This window comes from Lagopus leucura, unplaced genomic scaffold (assembly GCF_019238085.1).
Source record: "Lagopus leucura isolate 7727_CA_CO unplaced genomic scaffold, USGS_WTPT01 Super-Scaffold_100028, whole genome shotgun sequence".
Lineage (NCBI taxonomy): Eukaryota > Metazoa > Chordata > Aves > Galliformes > Phasianidae > Lagopus > Lagopus leucura.
The window spans coordinates 1,396,497-1,420,195 of record NW_024962279.1 but is presented as its reverse complement, the minus strand read 5'-3'; the positions used below and the strand labels follow the sequence as shown (position 1 = coordinate 1,420,195).

Sequence of the window (23,699 nt, the reverse complement as noted above, 5' to 3'; positions counted from 1 at the left end):
GAAATTCAATGTTGATAAATGCAAAGTGATGTACTTGAGAAAAACAACCCTAACTATATATACACACTGACAGCTTCTCAATTTGCTATTGCCATTCAGTGACGAGACCTTGGGGTCACAGCTGATAGTTTTCTAGAGGTGTCAGCTGAGTGCTCAATAGTTGTTAAAAAACAAATAGTATGTTAGGAAGGATGAAAGTAATAGAAAACCAAAGAGAAAACATCACTGTGCTCCTGCAGAACTCTGCAGTAAATCCACTCATTACACGCTGTGCACAGTTTTGGTCTCCCCACCTCAGAAAGGATAAGGCAAAGGAAGAAAAAAGGTGTCACCCTAAGTGTACAATGGCTTCCTCAAACAACAGATCAAATACTTCAGATTTCAAAAATGTTGATGAAGGAAGGGATAATATCATACACAGAAGCACAGAGAATCATACGAAGCGTTTAAATGAAAAAGGATGTACTTTGTAATGCAAAAACCAGGAGACACAGAGGTGTTATCAGGCATGAGTTAAAACAAAAGGGAATCCTTTCTAGAGAAACAAATTGTAGAATTCACTGCTGTGGGAAGCTGGGCATCAGTGCTTTTAGGTACTAAGAGTCTACCAGGGTTTGAGAAGCAGCCAGAAATTTATGGAAGAAAAGTCTGTAAACGTCTATTAAACATAGCAATGCCAAGAAAATTCCTGACTACACCTCGCAGTCCCTCCTCAGTCTTGTTCCAGTGCACACAGGGAAAGAGGCACCAAACCCTGCCCCAGTGCTGCCCAGTGAAAACATGGCATCTCACCCCATATGCCACGGCAAAAAGGGCTGGTGCTGCCTGGGAACAGGCCAAAAAAATTCCTTGAGCTTTTCTCAGCTTTAAGTCAAACAAATCCCTTGAAACACAAAGAGTTACATCAGAAACCAGCACTGATAATGCAGGAGTGTGGACTTGAGTTCAAAAAGTTAATGTTGCTCAATATCAAATTGGGTGATGTCTAGCTTATATCAAAAACTGAAAATTCATGGGACTCAAAGGAAATCTCAGCAGTTCTGTACATAGAGGAAAGCCCAGCTATCACCAGACAAGAAAGCTGGGTACCTGCACTGCAGTTACCCACAGGGAATAAGGAATCAGTTTGGATGTACTTTCCATCACAGGATTTGTGAGTTCCCAGTCCTTTTTTCCTCTGCACATGAAACGCTTCCTAAGCACATTCAGGAAAGATCTTGCTGTAATTACACTCGTTTTAAGAGGACGGAGGTAGCATTCATAAAATTTACTTTCACAGGCACCTTCCTCATTTAAAAATGAACTGCACACAACACACAGCTGCCAAAAACACAGGCAGAGATTCACACCAAAAAAGCAGGCATCGTTTCACCCACAGGGTCTGTGAACAATTCTGGCTTCACTCTTCCATCCCATCTCTGTGAACTGTAAGGCAGAAAATGAGGCCCCTGAGGTGTCCGCAGGGCAGAACATAAGCAATGAAAGGGAGCTGGGAGGTTGATCCCAACCAGTGACCTTCTTGTTCCTACTCCCTCTCTTCACTGTAGAAGATTTTGTTTAGTCTTTAGGAGGCAGAGACCACAGCGACACAGAAAACACAACTGATGCAGCTATGCTGACTTCAAAGGAGATTATCTAAATTTGGAGCCAGTGGGGAGAACGTAATTCGTGTGCAGTGCAGCTGGAGAGTTTAAGTTCCTGCTGAGGGGACCCTGTGCTCCCAGGAACAGGACTAATTGGCTCAAGCCATGTCTCCTGACTGGCAGCTATGGTGTGGCACCCGCAGCAGGGGGCTCTGGGAGAAAGGGAGAAATAGGGCTATTAGAGCAGTGTTTTCCTTCCCTAAAACATGGACGTAAGGTGTCCAACATTTGTTAATAGCAGAGATTTTGTGACAGCTGAAGCAAAGCCAGCTTAAAGCCAGACCAAGTTTACAAATGTGTTGGTGATTATTTTGAATAATTAAATGGTGTAAAACCCAGCTGTGATGAATAGCACTGGGGTCGCAATTCATAAATAATTGAGAAGAGTGAGTTGCATTTGATCATCCTGATCAAATTCTACTCTCTGGAGAATAAATGTTTGTCCTGAATACCATCAACATTGTTAAATGCCTCAATATTCCTGCTCAGCCATCCAGCCAGCAGTCAATTGAACTAAATCACTTTAACACCTTACACATTTGCCTTCCTCATGAATACAAAATGTTTCTAACTTGCACAATGGTTTTTGGGCATCATACAAAGCAGCCACTCTTTATAGACAGTAAACAAACAGCAACGATAAATGTTTTAAATGATCCCATTAAAAACAATTCCCACATACAGTCTTGTCTTTACTGCAGTAAGTAAAGAAGCTGTAGATATTAGGCCACCTATTTTGTTTCATTGCCTTGTTTGTAAGCAGAGCTGCCTGTGTAATTCACATGCTTTGCACAAACACACCTCTTTTTGCTGACGGGGAAGCCAGTATCCACAGCTCCAATGCAATTTCCTGGGGCTCCTCCTGTTTCTCTACACTTCTCAAAGTTCAGCTGTGATTGTGATTAGACTGAATGCAAGACATGTCTAAAAACTAGGCAGAGAATACTGAATTCTTAGCATCCGACTGCAGTCCATCCTCACGCTGTGTGATGTTTACCATATTTTGGCAGTATGGGTTTGGTAACCCAGTCAGTGCAAACTGCTTTCATTTCTTTGGAATTACTTCCAATTTACAGCATATTTGTAGGTCAGAATCTGTCCTAAACAGCTAGTAAGATGCGAATTTTAAAATAGTTAACATTAAGCGAACACTCACAAACAAGCCTTAATCTTTTACTGGAACAAAATAACCAATTGCTCCAATAGCAATGGAGGAAGGACTCCAGGAACTGACACAGTGCAAACAGAAGGAACAGCCATTGTTTGGGTTTTTTCACTGAAGACCAAAAACTATTATTCTCTCTCACAGTGAGCACTGTTCTGCTCCTTTTGGGCAAAGGCTAAGTATCTTATTGGCACGACTTGAAAAAACAAATTCTGGGCCAACAGGACTAAAATCAGCTGCAGATTATAAGAGAAATATGGAGTTGAAAATAACTGCTTGCATCTTCATGTTGCAGGCATATAACAAAAACCAAGTAAGGTTCCCCTTAAAGGCACCAACTGTAATAGAAGCCCGCCTCAGACTCTTGCTCTGCGGTGTGGAGAAGCCTTCTGTAAACATCCAGTCCCAGACTGTTCATACCTGGTGGCAAATTGGTCTTTCTCTCTTCCTCCTGATGCATTTGAGTATTGCATTTACCTGACACGACAGCATCACACAGATGTCACACAGCCCCTTACTATTAATACACAATTAACTTTAGGAAAACAACATTTTACTAGAGGATCATTAAATCATACCTCAAAGTCTTCTGAGAACCCATGCTGGTTATTAGAATACAGCTCGCTGATGTGTTTAACGAACTGCTTGACTGGAATTGCTTCCATATCATCTGTAGAAAGAAAGAGACACTCAGGGTTGCCATTTGTCTCATATGTAAAATTTCAAGACCCACTCTCAGCTGCAGACTTGGGAAATAAAGTACCGAGTGCTAACACACGTAGATCTGAGTTCCCAGCGGTAGAGCTAGTTCAATATGCAGTAATAAGAAAGCCTGATAAATCTGGACAATTTTGATGTACGTTCATATTATATTTCTAATTCTAAGCACTGCAAATATGAATATTGAGTCTATTCCCTGTGAATCTTATTTAAAAAGACCAATTGAAATTCAAGCATTGTTTAGTTCTTGTATGCAGTTTGAAGGTAGCTGTGAAGGGAATGATGAGATCTTCTCTCCTTCCACGCTGTATAAAAAGAACAGTGTAGACCCAAAATAGGAAAGCACAGATCATAATTGCACCCAGTAAGTTTTTATCAGACTGAGCAGAAACGAAGACTTTTCTCCTGGAATGGAGGAATTACTAACTTTTTCCTTTTTACACAAAAATGAATCAAAAGAGAGAGAATTTAGCATGAAATTGGCTATAAGCAAAAGAATAGGGAACATGACACCCACACTAATTTGAGCTTTCCCTCATGGCAGGCACTGTTCATAACACTGAATATGTCTTCCTCTGGACCACTTGTTCTTGCTCACCACGGTGCAAACGCTACCCCGTATTCACTGATAAGTGACCCGCAGACATTTTCTCAAAAGAAAGAAGCTAAATGCTTGACCTGAACTAAAGACAGAGACCATTTCTAGCACCTATGGCGGATCCTAACAAAACTGGAGCGCAGGACGGTTGCCTCATTTCTCACTCTTTCTCTCAAAAAAGGCATAGCCGTTGTTATAACCACCGCTGCAGTTGGTACAAACACTGCGCTTGCCAAGATTCATTAGTTAATATTTTCAGTCTGGCATTTTGAAAATGTAAATTGCTATACAACTGTGATTACTTTCAGCATGTGAAATAATCTATTGCCTGATGGCTACTATTGTCTGACTGCATGATTTTATGGCAACACGCTGGTATTTATGTATCCCATTTAATATTCTTCTGAAGATCACATCTAGTTTATGTTTACTCCCAGTAATTCAGTGATGTATTTTTGCTCCCATTTCGCAGCCATATGGTTTGGTACTACAGCTGCATTATAATCTGGATTCCTTTCCTTTTGAACATCTACATTATGATAGAAAAAATCCAAATATTTCTACAGATACTTAGCAAAATTTAACGATAAATAAATAGATGTGACATTTACTGTATTCAGAGTGAAAGATCTTTGGCAGCTAAAACCCCTAAGCTGTCACATATGCTTTTCTTAGCAAAGGGTATGAAGATCTGTATGTGTAAATGAGGTTCTACTTTGGCAAGAATTTTATAGATCCAGCCCTGACAACCTGATTGCTTTCCAGCTGATGGCAGTTAATATTGACCATGTCATTACTTCTCTACTCTTATTTTATCAGGTAGCGCTCTAGGGTGGCTTTTTGCATCTATTGACATTTTCAGATTTCAATCAGCTCTCTTCTATTTTATTTACACGAGCCAATTGTTCAAGATATGTTTGCAATCTGATCACCTCCCGGTGTAGTAATGCTACTTTAATTAACCACATGCTCATTTGCTGAATAATAAAGAACTCAAAACATTTGACAAGTGTATGTTCCTCTTAGTGAAAAGCTGCAGAATGCAGAAATGCTGCACTTAACAATATTTAAGTGCTAACATTTATTTTGTGCAATACTGAGTACCACCTCATAGCAACATTTGTATTAATATTTTTGATGCCAAGACACTCGAATGGAATGAGCTATACGAACAGCAGTCAATAGCAAGAGCCTGTAAAACAATCTTTCCTCTCCTGAAAAGTAACATCCTAAATTTCCCTGAAAATAGCTTGTGTGATGATAGCAATTTCACACACTGTCACAGGAAAAGATCCATATTTATTATTTTTTCTTGAGTAGTCTAGCCCAGCTGAGACCAACCAAGATCAAGGATTCACTGTAGCAAACTCGAGTGTCCAATTTAATTTTGCAGAAGGTAGAATTTAATTTTAATTGTGATCTGTGAGCCAAAAAATACATTAGAGATAACGCACTCTCCAGTCCATTGAATTCCCACCAATTTCAAGGATGGGTCTGAACCAGAGATCCATGGCAAAATAGGGTTAGTTTTCTTTTATCGTCATCACTGCATGGTGGCAGCATCTCTCCACCTTTATAGCCACTGTTAATTCACTTCTCTGTTGTTCACTACGCTTTATTTTTCTTATCCCATTTTCCTCTTCTGCATTTTCTCTTCTACAACCACTTTGACTCCTCCCAGAAGCCATAACCCAATGCAGTATCTTGCCCCACTTGAGAACATGGGAAACAAAAGGCAAATAAATAGTAAATACAGTTGATGTATGAGGTCACTGGGAGACACCGAGCTTACGCCGCTGAAGTTGCCCATAAACTCAGGAAAACCACGTTGAAACAGATGTAATGTTTGATCTCTGGAAGACTAGTATCAGAACCACAAACGTTAAAAACCCAATAAGCACTCATGATTTCCAGCCTTTATCCTGCTGGGATAATGTGGCCATGCTGACCGTGCAAGGTCTGGCAGGAGAAGCCATCGCTTGAGAGGCCAGGCAACTCTCGGCTGGTCGGGACACGGCTGCCTCCTGGCTGCTTGCCCATCGTGTCCCCTGCTGCTAGTTGCAAGAAAGAAGCTGTAAGACAGAGCCTATTACACTAACCAGTGGAACAGGAAAGTGTTAATTTGGACCTGGAATTTTCAATTCATGACCTCCAACACTTTGCCCTCAGCCAGGAGCATTAATTACCCAAGCTGCGCATGCTTACTTGTGGGCAGTTTGTTGGACCTCTGGTGAAATACATACCAATGTACTCAGTACTCTTAAATGGTATCTGCACTGATGTTACCTGAAGACAGCTCTGACCTTCTCTAAGAAAAGCAACAGATGTAGCTAAATGCACATGGAATATGCTTTTCCTTGCACTTTCTTCAGTCCAAAGGTTAACCTCCCCCTCCAACTTGAAAAGAATAGATTTCAATGACTATAATTCTTTTAGTCGATTGAAGGGACTAATGGAATCCTATCATGGCTAATTAGGAGCCTTAACAGATATTCTGCGCTCATTTCCTTTTGCGTCATATACTTCTTCCCATCCAGAAACCAGAGTGACATTTGATATGGCCTGTATGATGCTTACATTTTGCTCCACACATTCTTGAAAGAGAATAAGGAAATGCTTTAATAACATACCTTCACCTCTAGTACCACAGACATAATTATCACTCTTTCTGGCTTGTATTTAACCACCTGTTGTATCAGTGTAAGTGAAATGATTCTGGATTTACATCATTACAAAATATGAGTTGAATCTGGCACCATACTGGTATGCTCAGATTTCATGTTACTCAGAGAAAGAAGTAAGACTAGGTGAAAAGGGGCAAAAGTCTCCAATACTTTAAGATAACTACAATTATACAAATACAAATATATAAAAAACATTATTAAAAGCAATGTAATTTATAATAAAATCATTTACAGTCAGATACTACTGAAGCTGATAGATGGGGCTATCTTTGAGTACTATCCCAGACAATGAAAACTTCGGTGGAATTCCCATCTTCATTTGCAGGTCCAAGTATCTGAATGGAGTATCACAACTACAAAACTTAAGGGGAGCACAATGCAAATTAGATTTCCTGCTAAAAAGGAGAATGCCAAGAAAAAAGGTGTTTGTTTAGAAAGGATGGAAGAGGAAAACCTTCACTTATACCTCATTTTGTAAGAAGTGGCAGCAGACAATGCAGAATGCATATGCTTTTTTGGATGACAGGCACCTTCAAAAGAAGCCCAAAGTATGCAGAAGCAATAAAGTTAGGACAGGGTTACATTTAAAGTTTGGGCAATTAGCAATCCCACCAGGAAGGATTTTCCTCTACCTCCCACTTAATAAGCTGCCTTTGTAATGTTAAAGCACTAGAGGCCAATTGCAAAAGAAAAATGGCATACTGTATCAGAGATGGCATTTCCACATAATAAGATCTAGGACTCACTTTGACTCGTTTGTAGCCTGAGAGCTCACTGGTTGGTTTAGGGGTATTGGAGTGGAATAGACAGTTTTGAGTCAGCAATTAATACAGAAAGTCAGAAGCAAAGCTCTTCTTCATATTACCTTGCCCAGTTTGGAGTTTGGCAATCTCTGAAGGCTTTACATTTGATGTGCAGAAGACTTGGTACGAAGATTCTCCCATGTCTTTCACAGTGTGTATAAATTGTTTTTCCAACTACTATCTTATGCACTCTACTAAATCCAATATACTCCTTATATCTTATGCCTTAATTTAACATGAAAACTTGTTCCACCTCAGTCCAATGGCCATTCCATACGTACTAGATAGAGGGAAGGCTTGCAGAGCTATAGCAAAATCCTGCCTTTACGTGCAGTACTGCAGGAGAAGTAACTATGTGGAGTGCAATTCCAGCAGATTCATCTCCACAGCCAGTAATGGGGCATTTAGAGCCCAAACTTAAATAGGATCCATGCAGCTGTATCAAGCTATATCAGACTGCACACCATGCATAGGGATATAAAGCCCCAATATGTCTGTATCTGGTGTGTCTCTGGAAAAGCAGCTGATCACAAAGAATAATGCAAAGATTAATAGCACACCCTTGGGTGAAATTTGGCCCCAGCTGAAGCCGAAATTGAAATGTTTAAGCAGGCAACTCCACTGCCAGCTCGTGCCCTAACTCACGCCAGTACTTGACTCTACAAGTAATCCCACGCATAAAAATGGGAGGTGCCCCACTTCCTTCAAAGGATTTTAGACTTAATGCATTTGAATTACACATATTTATACAGTCACAGCCTTTAATTCTGCAGCACATTGGCTTTTCTTGCTTTACTATTTAAAATAAGGATGCGACTGAAGCCACTGTATTTCATTTGGAATAATTAATTTTTCTTACTGATCACATTGCTTGCTGCATAAAAAAAAAGCCAGGAATATAAGAACAGTTTTATTTGTATAACATGAGTATCAATCGATTTATGATACAACAAAGTCATTTAAAAACTCTTACTATTGAGAAGGTCTTTGCTTTCTGTGGAGTTCATACCTGCATACATACTAAAAAAGCAATACAGTAGGTTTGGATGGAATAAGCAGTGCAGTAGGAGCTCAGAGCACCTGCTGAAAGTGCTCTGTAGCTGGCATCATCTTGAAGCCAGTGACCTCATTAATTTAGAGAAATCATAAATTTAAATTTATAATCTAAATAAATGTCATTTAGATAAATGAAGATAAATAATAAATTACCGAGAGTTGATTAGTGGGGATACTCTTCCTCATTAATGAAGACATTTTTGTAGTTATTTGTTTAATCAAGCATTGTTTTTAATAAAAATGTCTTTCAGTGTGAAAAGACACACAAAGCTGTAAGAACACCTGAGTGTCCAGAAGAGGAAGGAACTCTGAAAGAAGAACACAGAATCTTTTTCTGCAAGATAATTACTGACTTGGTTATAATCAAGTCAAATGAATACAAGGGCAAATTTCTGATAAAGGGGAGACGTGAAAAAGCAGAATATGAAAAATCACCTGTGTAATACTGTAGCTACATTCATCTCTCTTGCTTCAAGATCTTATCTGCTACAATGCTATTAGCTATGTGTCAGTCAGGAATATAAAGATGTTAACGATAAAATTTTATATGTGTCAAAATAAGAGCTCAGTTTAAATCTGCTTGTACAAATCTTAGATCAGGCTATCATTAATTATAAATGCAATAGCAATATACTTTTTTTCCTTTAAGCAAAAAACCAATTTCAATCCAAGAGAATGAAACAATGAGAATTTTCCATTAGCGCAGACATTAAACATGATCTTATTTGATACTGCCTGCTAAGGAGCACAACTCCAATCTCACACATATCCATTCTCTGGTCCCAGCTGTGCCATTAATTACATATACTTATTGCATTTAAGGTTCAAGCACACGGATGTGCAACTCTGGAGCTCTCTGCAGTCCAGCATGACAGCTCTCTGAAAAGGATCTGTTCACGTTCCACGTGGCCACCATAAAAATGTGTTTGGGTGATTCAGTAAACACACGAAGCCTCCATTACAAGTACCACTATTAGATTGCTACCAGGAGCTCTTCTGTCCAGTACAGGAGCAGAGCTGGTGACACAGAAAAAAGGAAGGTGAACGTTCCTTAAAATACGTTGATATTTTCTTGGCTCCGGAGGACGGCTGTTTGCAATACTGCATTCATGAATTTAATTGAAGCTGAAGAGAGGCACAATTCACAATATGGTGCTGGAACATAAATCTGCAGGGAGCAGAAAGCGGGCGAAGTCTTAAACAGCTGAAGAACACTACCTCTGTGCTCAGAGAAAAACTTCATGCCCTTGAGAAACAAGTCCTCAGCTGCAGTTAGCACGTCCCTCTGTACCTCAGCAGTCCCTAGCATGGTGACTTACACAGTCACAGTCCCTAGCTCTGCTCCTCTGCCTTGGGATGCACCTTGAGACAGCCACATCTTAGCGAAAAACAGTGAGACACCAAGGCTCAGCTGGGAACCTGCAGTTTCCTTGTCAAGTGAGATATCTCTTAAGAAGTATGACTGTGTTTCTCCCACAGATTCTACCACTAGTTATTTTAAATATACTAAATCAGAAGCTCAAATACTAGTAAAAAACAAAACAAAACAAAACAACAACCCTAATTTACTGCAATGCAGTATGCAATGTGATCCAAGCACTGGGAAGTGCTTCTGAGTCTCGCAGTCTAGACACTGCTGAAAGGACTGGCATCACATCTGAGACATTTTACTTATATTAAAAATGGTGAAAGACATCTGGAACAATATGCTAACTGAACCAGCTGCATGGGCCAGCCGCTCTGTTCTTTACGAGCTGTGTCTCTCTGGACTGTTTTTTTTTAATGTAGAATTTTGAGCTTTGCCTTGGTGTCAGTCCTCACCTATCTCTGTACGGATCTCAGGACAAGTCCTGCTGACAGCAGAGCCTCAATGCCTGTTGTGCCCATAGGCTGAGAGACGAACCTGGAAAGCCACAGCATGCTCCGGAACAACTCATGGACCAGAGCAGAAATGCTCTGAACAAACGACAGGGGGAGGCTGTAAGAGGATTTGGTGCTTATTCCAATGTTTGATACTATCTACGATACACAGAGGGGCACTTCTGCACTGCTATCATGGAGAAGGTTTTGCAGTGAGAACAAAGGAGGACTGATGGGAATGTCTTTTGTTTTGCAGCATGTAAAACATACAGATTTGCAGCTATGGTGCTGCTGCTATTCCTATTCAACTCCACCAAAATGGACCAAGTGCAGCTGCAGCCCAACTATGAAAAAGTAAACAAATGGGAACAGGAGCTGGTTTGCTGAGGGAGATCTTGCCCAGACCAAGTGTTAAAGATATCCATACAAAATAATGTACAGGTTGCCAAAATGAACTGGGTATGTTGGGCAAAGAAAAGGGACACAGAGAAATAATTTTGTTTAGCTGAGTTGTAGGGATGGTTCAGAATTCTGCCATTGATTATAGGTATGTCAGACAGGCACAACACTTGTGTGAGTTTACATTTACTCCTCAGCTGCAATATCCAGTGGTTGACTCAGTTGATGATGTCTCCTTTGTCCCACGTTTCTCTAGATGAAGTAGTGTAGATAATTACGAATAATGATAATGATTTGGGTCTCAGAGCAAATTCACACAGCTAACCACATGCCTATGGGTGATGTGGTTGCATGCACAATAATCAAGCGTGTATGCCATGGGAAGGGAAGTAGATAATGAATAAAACCATTCCTTTACAAAAAGACTTTTTAGATTTTGGATCTGAAAAGTTGTGCTGTGTACCCCCTGGAGGCAACCAGCAGATTGGCTTTAAAGTTCATAGATCTAAGGAAATAGAGGGTATGTGTAAGTAAGAATAGAATGTAGCAAAGAAAAAAAGAATGGAAACTACTTCTGAGTATGCCAGCAATGTCCACAGGGCAGAGCAGAGCAGAGCAGAGCAGAGCAGAGCAGGGCGGAGACACCAGCATCACCTCCAATACCCCTAAAGCTGCTTCAGGACATCACTGTGCCCAGGATCACGTATGGGCCCAGGATGAGCCAACCCCAACCTGCCCAGCAGTCTCCAGCTGCATCTCCCTGCATGCTGGGATAGGCCCTGGCCAGTTTGTAGATGTCTTTAGGCACACTGCTCTGAATCGCCACCAGCGTTTCTGCTTGCACCTAACTCAGAGTAGAAGTTGGTCCACTGAACTGTAGGTGGTAGATGCATGGTTCCACAAGGATCTATTCCAATATCTTTTTTAAGGTTGTATTGTCTAAGGTTTCACAAGCTAACAAGATCACTTCAAAAAACATGCTTTTGGGGAAATGCCACTTATATTTTAGTGTTGCAATCCATGTAGCAAAATAACACTTTCTCACATGCTTTGGCAGCTTCCACCAAAAAATTCCAAGGGCTTATCAATTCATCAGCTGCAATTAGTTCAAAGGAGAATTTTGTTATTTAATTTTTTTGAAGAAGTTTCAGTGGGCGGCCTATGCAGGAGCAGCAGCTGATGTCAAAGAATATCATTTAGCAGCGAGAGTACTGGGGGAAAAAGGTTTCTTCTGGGTCTCCAAACATAAGAAGTGTTTAGGAGACCCTCAAGATATTTTCAGGAAGTGTCTCCCACCTTTGGAAAAAGGCAACATAGCCGGAATTTATGTTTACTAACTTTGAGCCTTATTATAGGCCAGCAGTACAGGTAGCAGCTAATAAACAGGGAGGCACTTCCAGAAGGCATTTCCTTCCACGGTGCTCACACCAACAATGTAAATTACAGAATATGACAAGAAATTCAGAATACCACCTTGAAGTGACAAGTACAAACATCTGATGGGCTGAGGTCAATCCAACATTTTGGGTACATTAATCCCGTGCATGAAACTAAGCAACATCAAACAAGTCAGTGGCTGCAAAGGCCATTATAACACCGAGCTGTTCTCTGTCATCACTGCTTAAAGGAAGCTGGATCCTTGATAATTCCCAGTGGAAATGCCTCATTAATAGAATACAGTGCTAAACCCTGCAACCAGCTTTGCTCTCGACATAGCCGAGGGGAGAATTTGACCTTTGATAACTTGATTAATACCAAATTAACAGATGGTTTTGAACTTCACTCAAGGTTGTGTGCTTATCCTTGTGTCTTGATTTCCTCTCTGAGACTCAGCAAACACCACCTCTGCCCACATCAGAAGTGGGGGGCAAACGCCCAGACCTGAAGCGAGCAGTGGAGCTGTGCATTCTTTGTCCCCAGCCCATCCCAAAGGAGAGGTTGGTTTCACTTTGAATGCCATGTCTTGGTGTTTTTAAGAAGTGTTACTTGTGCTTTTGACATTTCAAAAAGGTTATTCTGAAATTTCTATTAAAACAACATGGGAGAGATGCCTATGGAAAAGTACAACATTGGTACTCACAGCCCCATTACAAAGCACCTTCTATTGAATGCAGCAGCATCAACACCACTATTTTTTTTAACACACAATTCATCACAAGCACAACCTTCTCTTTTTTTGTGTAATCAAACAAGACTTAAAATAGCAAAAATATAGGGATTAAGTCCTCCTTACCTGGAATAGGTATGATGGGAATACTTTCATTGGGGACCACACGGGGTGAGCTGCTGTCTTCCACATAGAAATGGGCAGTCTGAAAACACTTTCTGTTAAAGGAGAAAAAAAGAAGAAAAAATGTTCATGGTGTGAAAAAGCCCCAAACTTTTGCACATTTGGCTTCTCCACTTCTGCTCCACACTTGCAGATGTTACAGTTTTAAAACACCAGTAGACAACGTATTTGAGTTTTCAACAGTTTCAATTTTAATTCCAGGCTCTGGTGTGCTCTAATTCATTGACAGCTGACATCCACCCACCGTAAGTGCCACTGCAAATTATTCTGAGGTACCACTGGAAATGAAAGTATACTCACAGAAGTCAGCAGTTGCAAAACAGGTTTCAAATACATCATTCAAAAACTGCACAAGAATTGTTCAGCATACAACTTAAGCCAAATCCACCTAAGACACAACATTTCCAGGCAACATACTTACTTACTTACTTACTGTAAAAGTTTCTGCTGTGTAACAGTGGATAGATGGTAATACAGCATCTTTAACTGCTGCATGTCACAAAAGTTCTGCTGTAAAACTTATCCTTCAGACATTACTATTTGTACTATAAAACACTGGAGCCACATAACCCTCACCCCATCCTCCTCCTGCGAGCTTGTATTACTACAGAAAAACACTACAGACAAATTGCTTGGGCCCCAGGACTCATCACTGAAAAGGCCCATACAGAATAGGAGAACTTAAATCCACCTGACTTTCTTTACCTGTATTTAATGCAAAGCAGAGAGCACAAGCTGGTCATCACAGAAAAGGTACTGAGCAGAATAACATGAAGAGATCCGAGGAGACTCTGCATGGTGATGTTAACTGAGGCAGGGTTTTCCAACACCAGCGTCACTCCTCATTGCTGACTTAATGAGCTGCTTGAGGCTGGAACTGAATATTTAATGAGCCTTGCTTGGTCTGAGCAGCTATTGTGACAAGAGAAGGGTCTGCTCTCATCTGTCAGGGCGCTTAACAATGGCTTCCCATGGCAGAGAGATGCCCCTCGCAGCCCCTAATGAACTGCTCAACACCTGGGCAAAGTTTGCAGGCGACCTCCGAGCTGCGCCTTTTGTCAAGTGTGCTGTTTCACTTGCTGAAGCGTATTTGCATGGAGTGGCTTACAAGTTTCTGCCTTGCAGTCTGCTCCTCTGTAATTTGGGCATTGTGCTCTACACAGAGAGCCCACTCTGCAGAGCCGGCTTTGCTGACATGGTGCAAGCAATTTGTGCTGCCTTTGTTTCCAACATCTATACGTGCCAGAGAGCGAAAAAGTTGCTGAAAAGCAAACCACTCTCTTAGGCAAAACCAGAAGCTAAAATAACCATGGGCACTTGCTTTCTGCTTTCTATGCGTTTGTACTTTGTTCTACACAATCACAGCACTTTATAATGTGAGCACATGCTGCAGCAGCACAAGTACAACTTAAGACAATACAGAAGCAGGAAAGAGCGTCTTTCACAGCATGGAGTAACTGTCTCATAGCAGCTTTCTATTTTCAGACACGACGTCTTGCATTGTGCTGAAGTTAGTTATTTAGTCAGTATGCTTTTGTTAAGAAACACCATAAGGTGAGTTGACACATGAGGATGCAAGATGTGCAGGAGTCTCAGCATTTAAGCACAACGGTTAAACTGCCCTCACCACGCTTGCTCCCCGTTCTCATTTTTTTTGGCAGCCTTTATTTTGGACAATGCACACCCTGGGGGCACACAGCAGAATAAATCAGTCACACAGAAAGAAGAAACTATGAATATGAAACAGGCAAAACGTTCCTGATTTTGATATATTTGGGACTCTTTCCCTTGAGTCAATACAAGTCAGAAATCCTTGAACTGCTTCTCCTTGTAATGAAGGCCTTAAGAAGGTGTTTGATAAAAGGACAGACCTTTACTTAGGGATTTACAGGATTTTTTAAAGCTGATGATGCTTAAGAAAAGCAATTATTTTTTGTAATTTGCTATTTTAGACTCTGAGAGACTCTGATAGGCGACCATTATGGTTTTTTAATGCAGCCATAAGATAGCTTTTCCTTAATAGCTTCAAAACATGTAATTGTATTGCATAATCACATGGTGTGATACTGTAAAGCCCATGGTGGTGATAGCTGAATACCCAGAGCAGCATATCTCTGCTGAGCACAACACTGGAATAACAACACATTAAATGAATATTTTACACAGTAAAGTTTGCTGCAATCATTAATGTCATTAACAATTCTGTATTTTATGCCTTGTAGACTTTCTGTAGCTGTTTTTGAAAAGACAACCACCACACAATTTGAATAAAGGTTTTCTCAGTTACAGACACCACACTAAAGCACACCCTTATACACATACATCACATAGCATGCCAGACACTGGCACGTTACATGAACACATGCCTCACAAACTCCTTTTTCAACCTGCTCACAGCTGTTCTAAGTTCTCCATGTTTACCCCTGAGCTCACTGAACGCAGCCTGCAATGTCCACACCCCTGGTGACTCCCCCATTTCTGAGGTTCCCAGTGACGGTGTGAGGCAGCACTGATGAGACTAGGCTTGATCCTGACAGCAGGACCAAGTGGACTAATCTTTAAAAGACCTTTTCCAAGGGGCTCCACAAACTCACTGCATGAGTTTTCCAGCAAGTTTTGCTTACTGGACCTCAGCCTTACTCTTGCACCTCTCCTCTGCGCAGCACCAGGAGGGAGCATCCATCCAAGTGTGCCATGCAGATGTCTCCAAGCTCTGAAGTTTGGGTTATGGCCATCTTTCAGCCTGACTAGCTAAGCAGTTGCCTGGATCCAAAGGAGCCTCTTGCAAACTCATCGAGTTCACAGTAATACATACAGATAGCTGGGATCCAATCTACAGGAAGCCATGTCAGAGAATTCAGTATCTGCCTTCTTCCCCGGTTCAGGCTGCTGCTTTCTATTTCCTGGCACGATCCTCTGCCCATTACCCTTCTCCATATACAAACCTTAAGTGGCAGCAGTTGCTAAGGCTACAAGGCTGCAGTAAATTTGTGTGTCTATGGGAAGAGCTGCAAAAAAGTATGGATGAGAGCAGAAAATTGCTTGTTTCAAGTCACTGGACAAGCAGCCACGGAGAGAGGTGGGAATGGATGCAGGGCTAGACAAGGTGTAAGTCTACAACTGCTTTCATGATGAGCACTTCAGCTTGTAATTTCTAACCTGTGTGTATACATGTTGGGATGTTTGTGCCTGTGTATCCATTTGCTCAGAAAACCAATAGGGCAGAAAGAAATAGAGTTGTTTTTTTCTTCCTACAGAAGCAGTCCTTACTGAATGAGCAATCTGGATGTCAATAGCATCCATGATGATTACAATTTTAGCAAGTGAAACACTAATTTTAGAGTAATCCTACAAATTCAGCATTGGCTGAGGAAAAGGAAATCACAGCTTTGATTTTTTACTTCCAAAAGATTTCAGAGCCCCCACATATTTTCTGCACCATACCAAAGAGTCAGTTGTCTGAAATACGCCTGTGTGCAGTGAAGCACACCATTTTCTCTAGCCCCATATGCTTTTTTGGCTCCTTTTCCCTAGGGTACAATAACTGTGCGAGATTGTGGCGATCAGACACACAATTGTCACATATGGACAGAAAGGCAGAAAGTACAACACTGCGAGATTAGCATCTCCCTGGAGAAGGGGCAGAGGCAGGGGCTGGAGAGCAAAGACAGCTTTAGGGAGTGCATCCCCCTGCCCAGAGTCTTTTTGCAGAGATACTGACAGCGCTTTATTAAAGCAAAGCAGCAGAATGTTAAATGCAGAGCAGAAGCACCTTATTATCACACTGCAGGCAAAAAGAATATGCCGAGAGATGGTCCTGATTAGCTGGGTTAGATGCTTGTTCCATCTCCGCTGAACAGAACAGCAGATTAGCTTCAGTGAAAGAAGAGATTTCTCATGAGATTTTGACACTCCAAAAGGGTTTCCTTGGTTATTAGTTAATAAAACTCAAGCAGCTTCTCCTTTATACTCATCTAAAAGCGAGAGAGAGAGCCAGATCACACCACAGCCTGAAAGCATGGATGCATTTTATTTTCTCGTAGAAGATAATACCTTTGTGTTCAGTTAATTTTGCCTCCGGTACAAGCACACAGCGTGTGCTGCAGTCCATGAGGGCTGGGAATAGCTCGGAGGGCAGCATTTGGCCTTTGCTCCATGCACTCAGCCTTGCAGCATCCCCTGATCCGTGCTGACAGGCGAGGGACCCGCGCTGCCCAGGAGCAGCTGAGGCAGAAGGAGAAGCAGCAAGGGATTGCTGTGGTGGAGCAATCAACTGCCTGCACAGTGGCTCACTGGCATCATCAGAACAGCAGCTGAACGTGGGAAAATATCAAAGAGGAATGCTTTGCTTTCTGGGGACATCCAAGAGCTGTGTCCTTCCTCACACGCAGAAGTGAGTGGCATGGTCATCCATCACTTGCACGCGAGGGATCTGCTCTTTCTTTCCGTAGAAGTTTCTGTTGGCTGGAGCCAATGTGTATTCTCTCCCCAAGGCTACACAGATTTATTCTTTATTTCTGCAATAGCACCAAGGAACTCTATGCTCCTGGTTTCTTTGCAGCCACTCTATTCTTGGGTCATTACCTCCTAAAGCATGACCAATTTGGGGCAGATGGCTCAAAAGGGTCCTGGGTGCCTATTCACTGTCATCAGTGCAGGGCAAACCTTGTCCTCTGGGTACCCTTCTTCCAGAAACAGCCTCCCACAGATGGGAACTCTGCAGAATGTACATTTGTTAATGAAGAGGTGCTGCAACCACCCCACTTTCACACACAGCCTCTGCCTTGTGGGCAGGACAGACCGAGTAGAAGTCAAACCAAGACCTACAATGGACCTCCGTACCAGGCTGCACAGGACACAGCTCGCTCTCTATTGAATGCAACCTGGATACAAGCATTCATCCACCATGCCACTCTATCCCAAGGGGGGCTGCAAGTAACAACCAAATAGGGCTACAAAGACAGGAAATTATCCCTTTCACTACCTCTGTGCATTCATTCTCACTTTCAATAGAAGAAAAGATGCTTCAGATTCTCATTGAACTGTTTTGCATGTTTTCCAGGAGACACAATTAAGATTGGTTTCTGCTGGCACCAAAACCAGGGTATGTATGCAGTCAAGTGTACTGGTAACACATGGCTCTGCACTTTAAACTAGCTTCACTATTCCTTGGCAAGCATTTGTCACTGTCAGAATTGGCAATGACTCCTCAGAAAAGAGCCGCAGACTATGAAACAACAGAAGTGCTGCAAATCACGACCATGTCACCAGCGGAGCAGTGGATGGGAGCCTGGACAACAGCTGTCTGCAGTCTGCACTGCTCTAGCTGGGGTCATCAGTCACTGATTTTTATGAGCAATAAAACTGACTCAAGCGCTCAGAAGAAAAAGAGAAGAGAAAACCACACAGAAAAAGCTGATCTTATGAATATGAATAAGTGAGCAGCATGGAGCACTGATACACCGTTCATTGTATCAGAGGGACATCTGCATTTACTCTTTTTTAGCCAGAAAATGGCTTATATTGCTCCAATTTTCTACAATTATTTTCCTTCTCAGGTCTTAATGCTTAACAATCAGAATCCAAAAGCTTTCTACAAAAGAACCTGTGCTGTGCCGGAACAGTAACAGTGTGAGGGCTGACTGAACTTGAGCTATGGGAGGATATCCAGAGCAGGAATGCATAAAAATTAGGACAGCAAAGGAAAGGTGATAAAGATGGAAAATTTCCCTGTGATGTTCCTGCATCTCCCTCCTGAAGCCATTTGCCTTCTCCCCAACAAAGCAATTTCTGCCTGTAATCTTCTTGAGCAGTGCTACGCATCATACAGATATGATAACTTGAGAGGTCTAGACAGTACATGGGTAGATTTCAGAAGTTCACAGCTGCCAACTCCTCGGCAGACAGAATGGTGAGAAGGAGGCTGCCCCTTTCAGAGGGCTTCCTCTGAGCAAGGACAAATGCTTTCTCACACCAGTGAGCTGTGGCACACCAACACACAGTCCCATAGAAGCCAAGAGGCTCCAAATGCTAAATGACCACCAGTCCAACTGTGCACAATTTAACACAGAGAAATAAAGACAAGAAATATGCTGGGAAAAGGCAGATAGAAAAAAAAAAATACAAAGGTGGACAAAACTCAGAGACTGTATTTGGGATGGAGAACACAGCGCTGGTAGAATTCTCCATCTGAAAAACTAATCTGCAAACAAGGCAGGGGATTTTTGACACAGAAAGACAGCTAATTTAATATTGACGGCCTAAGTTTGCCAGCTGACTGCACAGCTCTCCACGAAATTAAAAATCCTCTTCTCCCCATCCTCTGAGATTTCGATGGCAGCTTCCTGCACCAGAAATACACAACCATTTAAATCACGCGTGGTACTGAACTCAGACGTGATGCAAGGAATAATCATTTTAGAAGGCTATACAAATGGCTGAAGAGTCCCAAAATGACAACACGCACCGAGAGGAGCTGCTTTCAAGTCCTCCCCCCTCCATCAGCTCTGTGACCGGAAAGCACCCAGGTGGCCAGTGTAGAAAAGCACTTAGAAAGCTCTTTAATTGCAAATTTTAAGTGGATAAATCTTAGTTTAACTCAGCACAAACATTTTCCACGCTTCCTTCTCCCATCTTCCTGTGGTCCCTGGAGAATGGCAAAGGCAGTCGTGAAACCTTATTTGTGATGACACTTGGCCCTGTAACACTTGGTAGCTAATTACTCTCCTGGTGACCTCTGACAGGGCTAGCAGCTTCAGACCTTCCCTCCTGCTTTAATCAATACTCACAACAGCTGTGTTGGATACACTCAGCAATTTTACAGATGACTGAATGGGTTTACTCATCAGTATTTTCTACTGCAGGAGAACAAGCTTCCTCATGGATGCCTCACCATTCAAATGTTTATGTCTTCAGGCAAAAGTGGGGTAGAGAAACCTATAGGTGGTATCTTATAGTCATTTACAAATCAGGTATGTTTTTAAAAACCAAAGGGAAGCCTGAAGTATTTATTTTCCACTCTCACACTCAACTACTTATTTAATGCAATATTTGCGCCGCAAAACTAGAAAATCAGAGAGAAACAAAGACAAGTCTTTTCCTTAGGCAGTTCCTGTAAGATGTGTACTTCCAATGCCCCAAACATAATGTAATATTAAAAAGGAACCTCAAACTTTCTCACCGAAGGAAGCTAAATTTAACTGAGTGAAGAGTTGTTCTGTAATCATAAGAACTGCAGCAATCAGAGAAGATTGCCTCTTACTAGAAAGGAGCTTTTAGTAGCACCTCTAAGAACACAAAATTGGGCGTACTTGATATTATCATTTCAGGACATGAATTCCCTTTAGGATGAATCTCAGGAGAAGAAAGAATAAAAACAGAGGGTAGCACGCCAGGAGGTTAAAATGCAGGTATTTTTAATGCAAAGTGTAATTCATCTGGATGAAAATTGTGTTATAAGAAGCACAATATAGACAAGATCCCAGCTAAGACAGGACAGCAGAAACTTCGTTTTTGTTTGGAAAACTCACCTAATCCCTCAAAATGGAAGAGCCCTGCTTTTCCCTTTGCAAAAAAAGTTATTTCCTTCCTTCAAATGAGACATCAGGACATTTAACTGAGAGGTATTTTAGGTATCTCAAGCCACAGACTGGAACCTAACATAAAACAAGGATGTGCTAGCAACCTCAGCACAGATTTTCTGTTCTGAAGGCCATGCCCATCTTCAGGCAGAAATGCCACAGTTTCTTAAATAGAATGAAACACTCAATGGGAGGCTCTCTCATCACACATACCCACTTGCACCTGGACTAAAACTGCATGGGAGAACTAGGAAGATTTCCCAACGCTGCTGGACGTACTTCATGCTCAGATTATTTGGGGCCGGGGGAAAATACTGAATGTGTGATTATTTCCTTCCTCTTTTCATCACCGTGTATTCAGAAGGTGGGCCTTTTTACACTGTCCATTTCAAAAAGAAATTGCTACTTAAATTTTTTTAACGTTCTATTTCTTGACTCTGTTTAGAACACAATTAGACACAGAACAAAAGGACACCTTTAGAAGCACAGCACAAAGGAAAAGAAAAGAGCAGCTGGCACCAAGAGCAGAGCAGCAAATTATTTAGTACCTGGGAGATAATGAGAATGCTGAAAAACGCTCCCTAATGGTAGTGCTCTGCCACAGCCACGTCCGTCACCTCATCACACTAATATGGACAGACCGGGTGGCAGCCAGCTGCTCCTCCCTCCCCACCAACTCCCTGAAAGCAAAGATTTGTATGCTGCCGAATAATAAACCTGGACAGAAGTCTTGAGGATCATTAATCTCGCTATCAATCAACCCATTTGGAGATTCACTTCTTGCTGCTGTTGGTGCTAATGTGGCAGCAACTCCAGAGCTCTGGGGAAGTCTGGAGTATGCATGTCTGAAGAATTGCTTTAATGAGTTTCTTGCATTCAAAGGTTAACAAATGTGATGAGGAAACACAAACTTCAGAGACAATAACATGCCCTGCTCTTAAGCAAACCACTGAGAATACTGCACTGTGCATTCTGCTCCAGTATGCTGAATACATCTCTAACAAGCTCTGCAAAAACACGAGAGTCAGACCCCAATGACCTGTCTGGGATGCCAGGAGAGATGCAGGCACGTAGTGTGAGCTCTGACTGCTCCAGCGCACCTTAGCTGCTGAGCTAAGTACCTTGGGCATAGCCCTGCACAAACAGGGGCTATGCTGCAGGGAAGCAAGTTGTATTGCCTGAAGTAGAGCTCTGGTCAAACTGGGTATAAACATAACGGTATAAACATATCCACTGGGTTCCCTTTGCTAAAGACATCAGACCCACATCAATTAACAGATTAGCATAAAATGACCCTGCATTAGTAGGATCCATGCATTAGCATTTGCATTAAGCACCTCTGTACTTTTGCAAGAGTGTTTCTAAAAAACAAATAGTATCAACGATAGCAAGAACATCAAACAAATCCCAAGATAATATTATAAGAAGAATCAAATGAATATCCCAAATTAGTATGCAGTATTAAGCATGCTTATGCATAATAAAGCAGCACATAAAGTAAAAACAATGCATATTTTAAATTACTATTTCCATAGACAAAATCAGCCACAATAAAGAAAATCTAGCAATACTGTAAGTAACTCATGGGGGCATAATCCAGTACACCATGTGGCAGAGGGGAGTACCAGGATCATCCTGAAATACTTGAAACAAAATGAGAAAGAGTTTCTTCCTTCAAAAAATTTATTAAGAGAAAGGACATCTTTGAAGCTTCAAGCCTATGGCTCATTCAAAGCCCCTTGAATTTTAGTGTCAAGGAAACACATTTATTGCACAGAGAGAATCAAAGCACAAGGCATATCAGAAACGTTATCATGAAGTATATTGACAGACCGCCAATTATAGAGAAGAGTCAAGAACTGAAAAATCACAAAGCAACAGATGTAGAAGAGACTTTGCTTTTAAGAAATCATTCAGAATCATTCTGAAGATAGGAAACACTTTCATCCTCACGACAAGCTCTTTTTCAGTGTGCATACACTTGGGCAAATAAACCACTGCCTTCCTGTTGTCTTCATCAGTGCATGGACACATCTAATAACAAAATGAGTCACGGGGAGGAGAAGATTTGGTTTCAAGATAAAAGTTCATTGCAAATGAGAAAAACAGAAGAAATTCAGTCAACCAGTGTTAATCATCAAATCCCTTAGCACCAGATACTGTTTAATATATTTTCTACTTATAGACTGCTCTCCGTATTTGCATGATTTCCAAAGCTTTAATCTACCTTTTATTAAGCTCTTTATAACCTTTCAGTGTTGACAAGTGTTGGACTGGAGGAAAGAAGAAAAAAAACCCTCAAGAATGGGAGTTTGCATCTCAAGAATACTTATGGATGCTTCTTAACGTATAAAGAATGTGCCTTGGCACATCAGGCACCTGCTCAGAAGTCGACATGGAAATTAAAAGCAAGCTCTTGTCTCCATGTTTTCTTTTCTTTTACAGCATACAAAGTGGCACAGCTGCAAAGGCAGGCATGGAGGAACATGGTAGATGTCTGCTCCTAGGCAAACTGCTCAGTGCTGACACCCCTACCCAGTCAGGTTCATTTCAAAGCTACTGTACCTATACACTTCATTTCCATGTTCTCAAGTGATCTTTAGTGGGGCTTTTGCTGCCATTAGTGCAGCAGTGAGACAGCTCAGGAGAGGAAGAAGAGCAGTCCTCCCCACTGTAGATGTCAGTAGATGTGCTCGAGTAGACCAGCAAAGATTGCTCCCAGCCCTGACTGGGGCCCTGCTCCCACCCCAATTATTTCCATCTTTGTTGGTAACTGGGATCTGCAGTAACGAGCCTTCCTATTTTATTCTGATAGTTTAATTCAAGGAGTTTTGTGAGCTAAAAATGCTTAAAATGCAGACTAAACAGCAGAGTATTTTGCCACTATTTCTGGTAGTTTTG

At 41.6% G+C, this 23,699-nt stretch overlaps 1 protein-coding gene across 1 annotated transcript in view; it reads right to left on the bottom strand.

The window, feature by feature from the left end:
* Positions 1-23,699, bottom strand: part of PTPRG (protein tyrosine phosphatase receptor type G) — a 373,912-nt gene that overhangs the window by 21,516 nt on the left and 328,697 nt on the right. Inside the window, exons 14-15 of the mRNA XM_042880843.1 lie at positions 13,162-13,253; positions 3,387-3,478 (exon numbers count right to left, since the gene is read on the bottom strand). Coding sequence (XP_042736777.1) covers positions 3,387-3,478; positions 13,162-13,253 — 184 coding nt within the window. The remainder of the gene's footprint in view (positions 1-3,386; positions 3,479-13,161; positions 13,254-23,699) is intronic.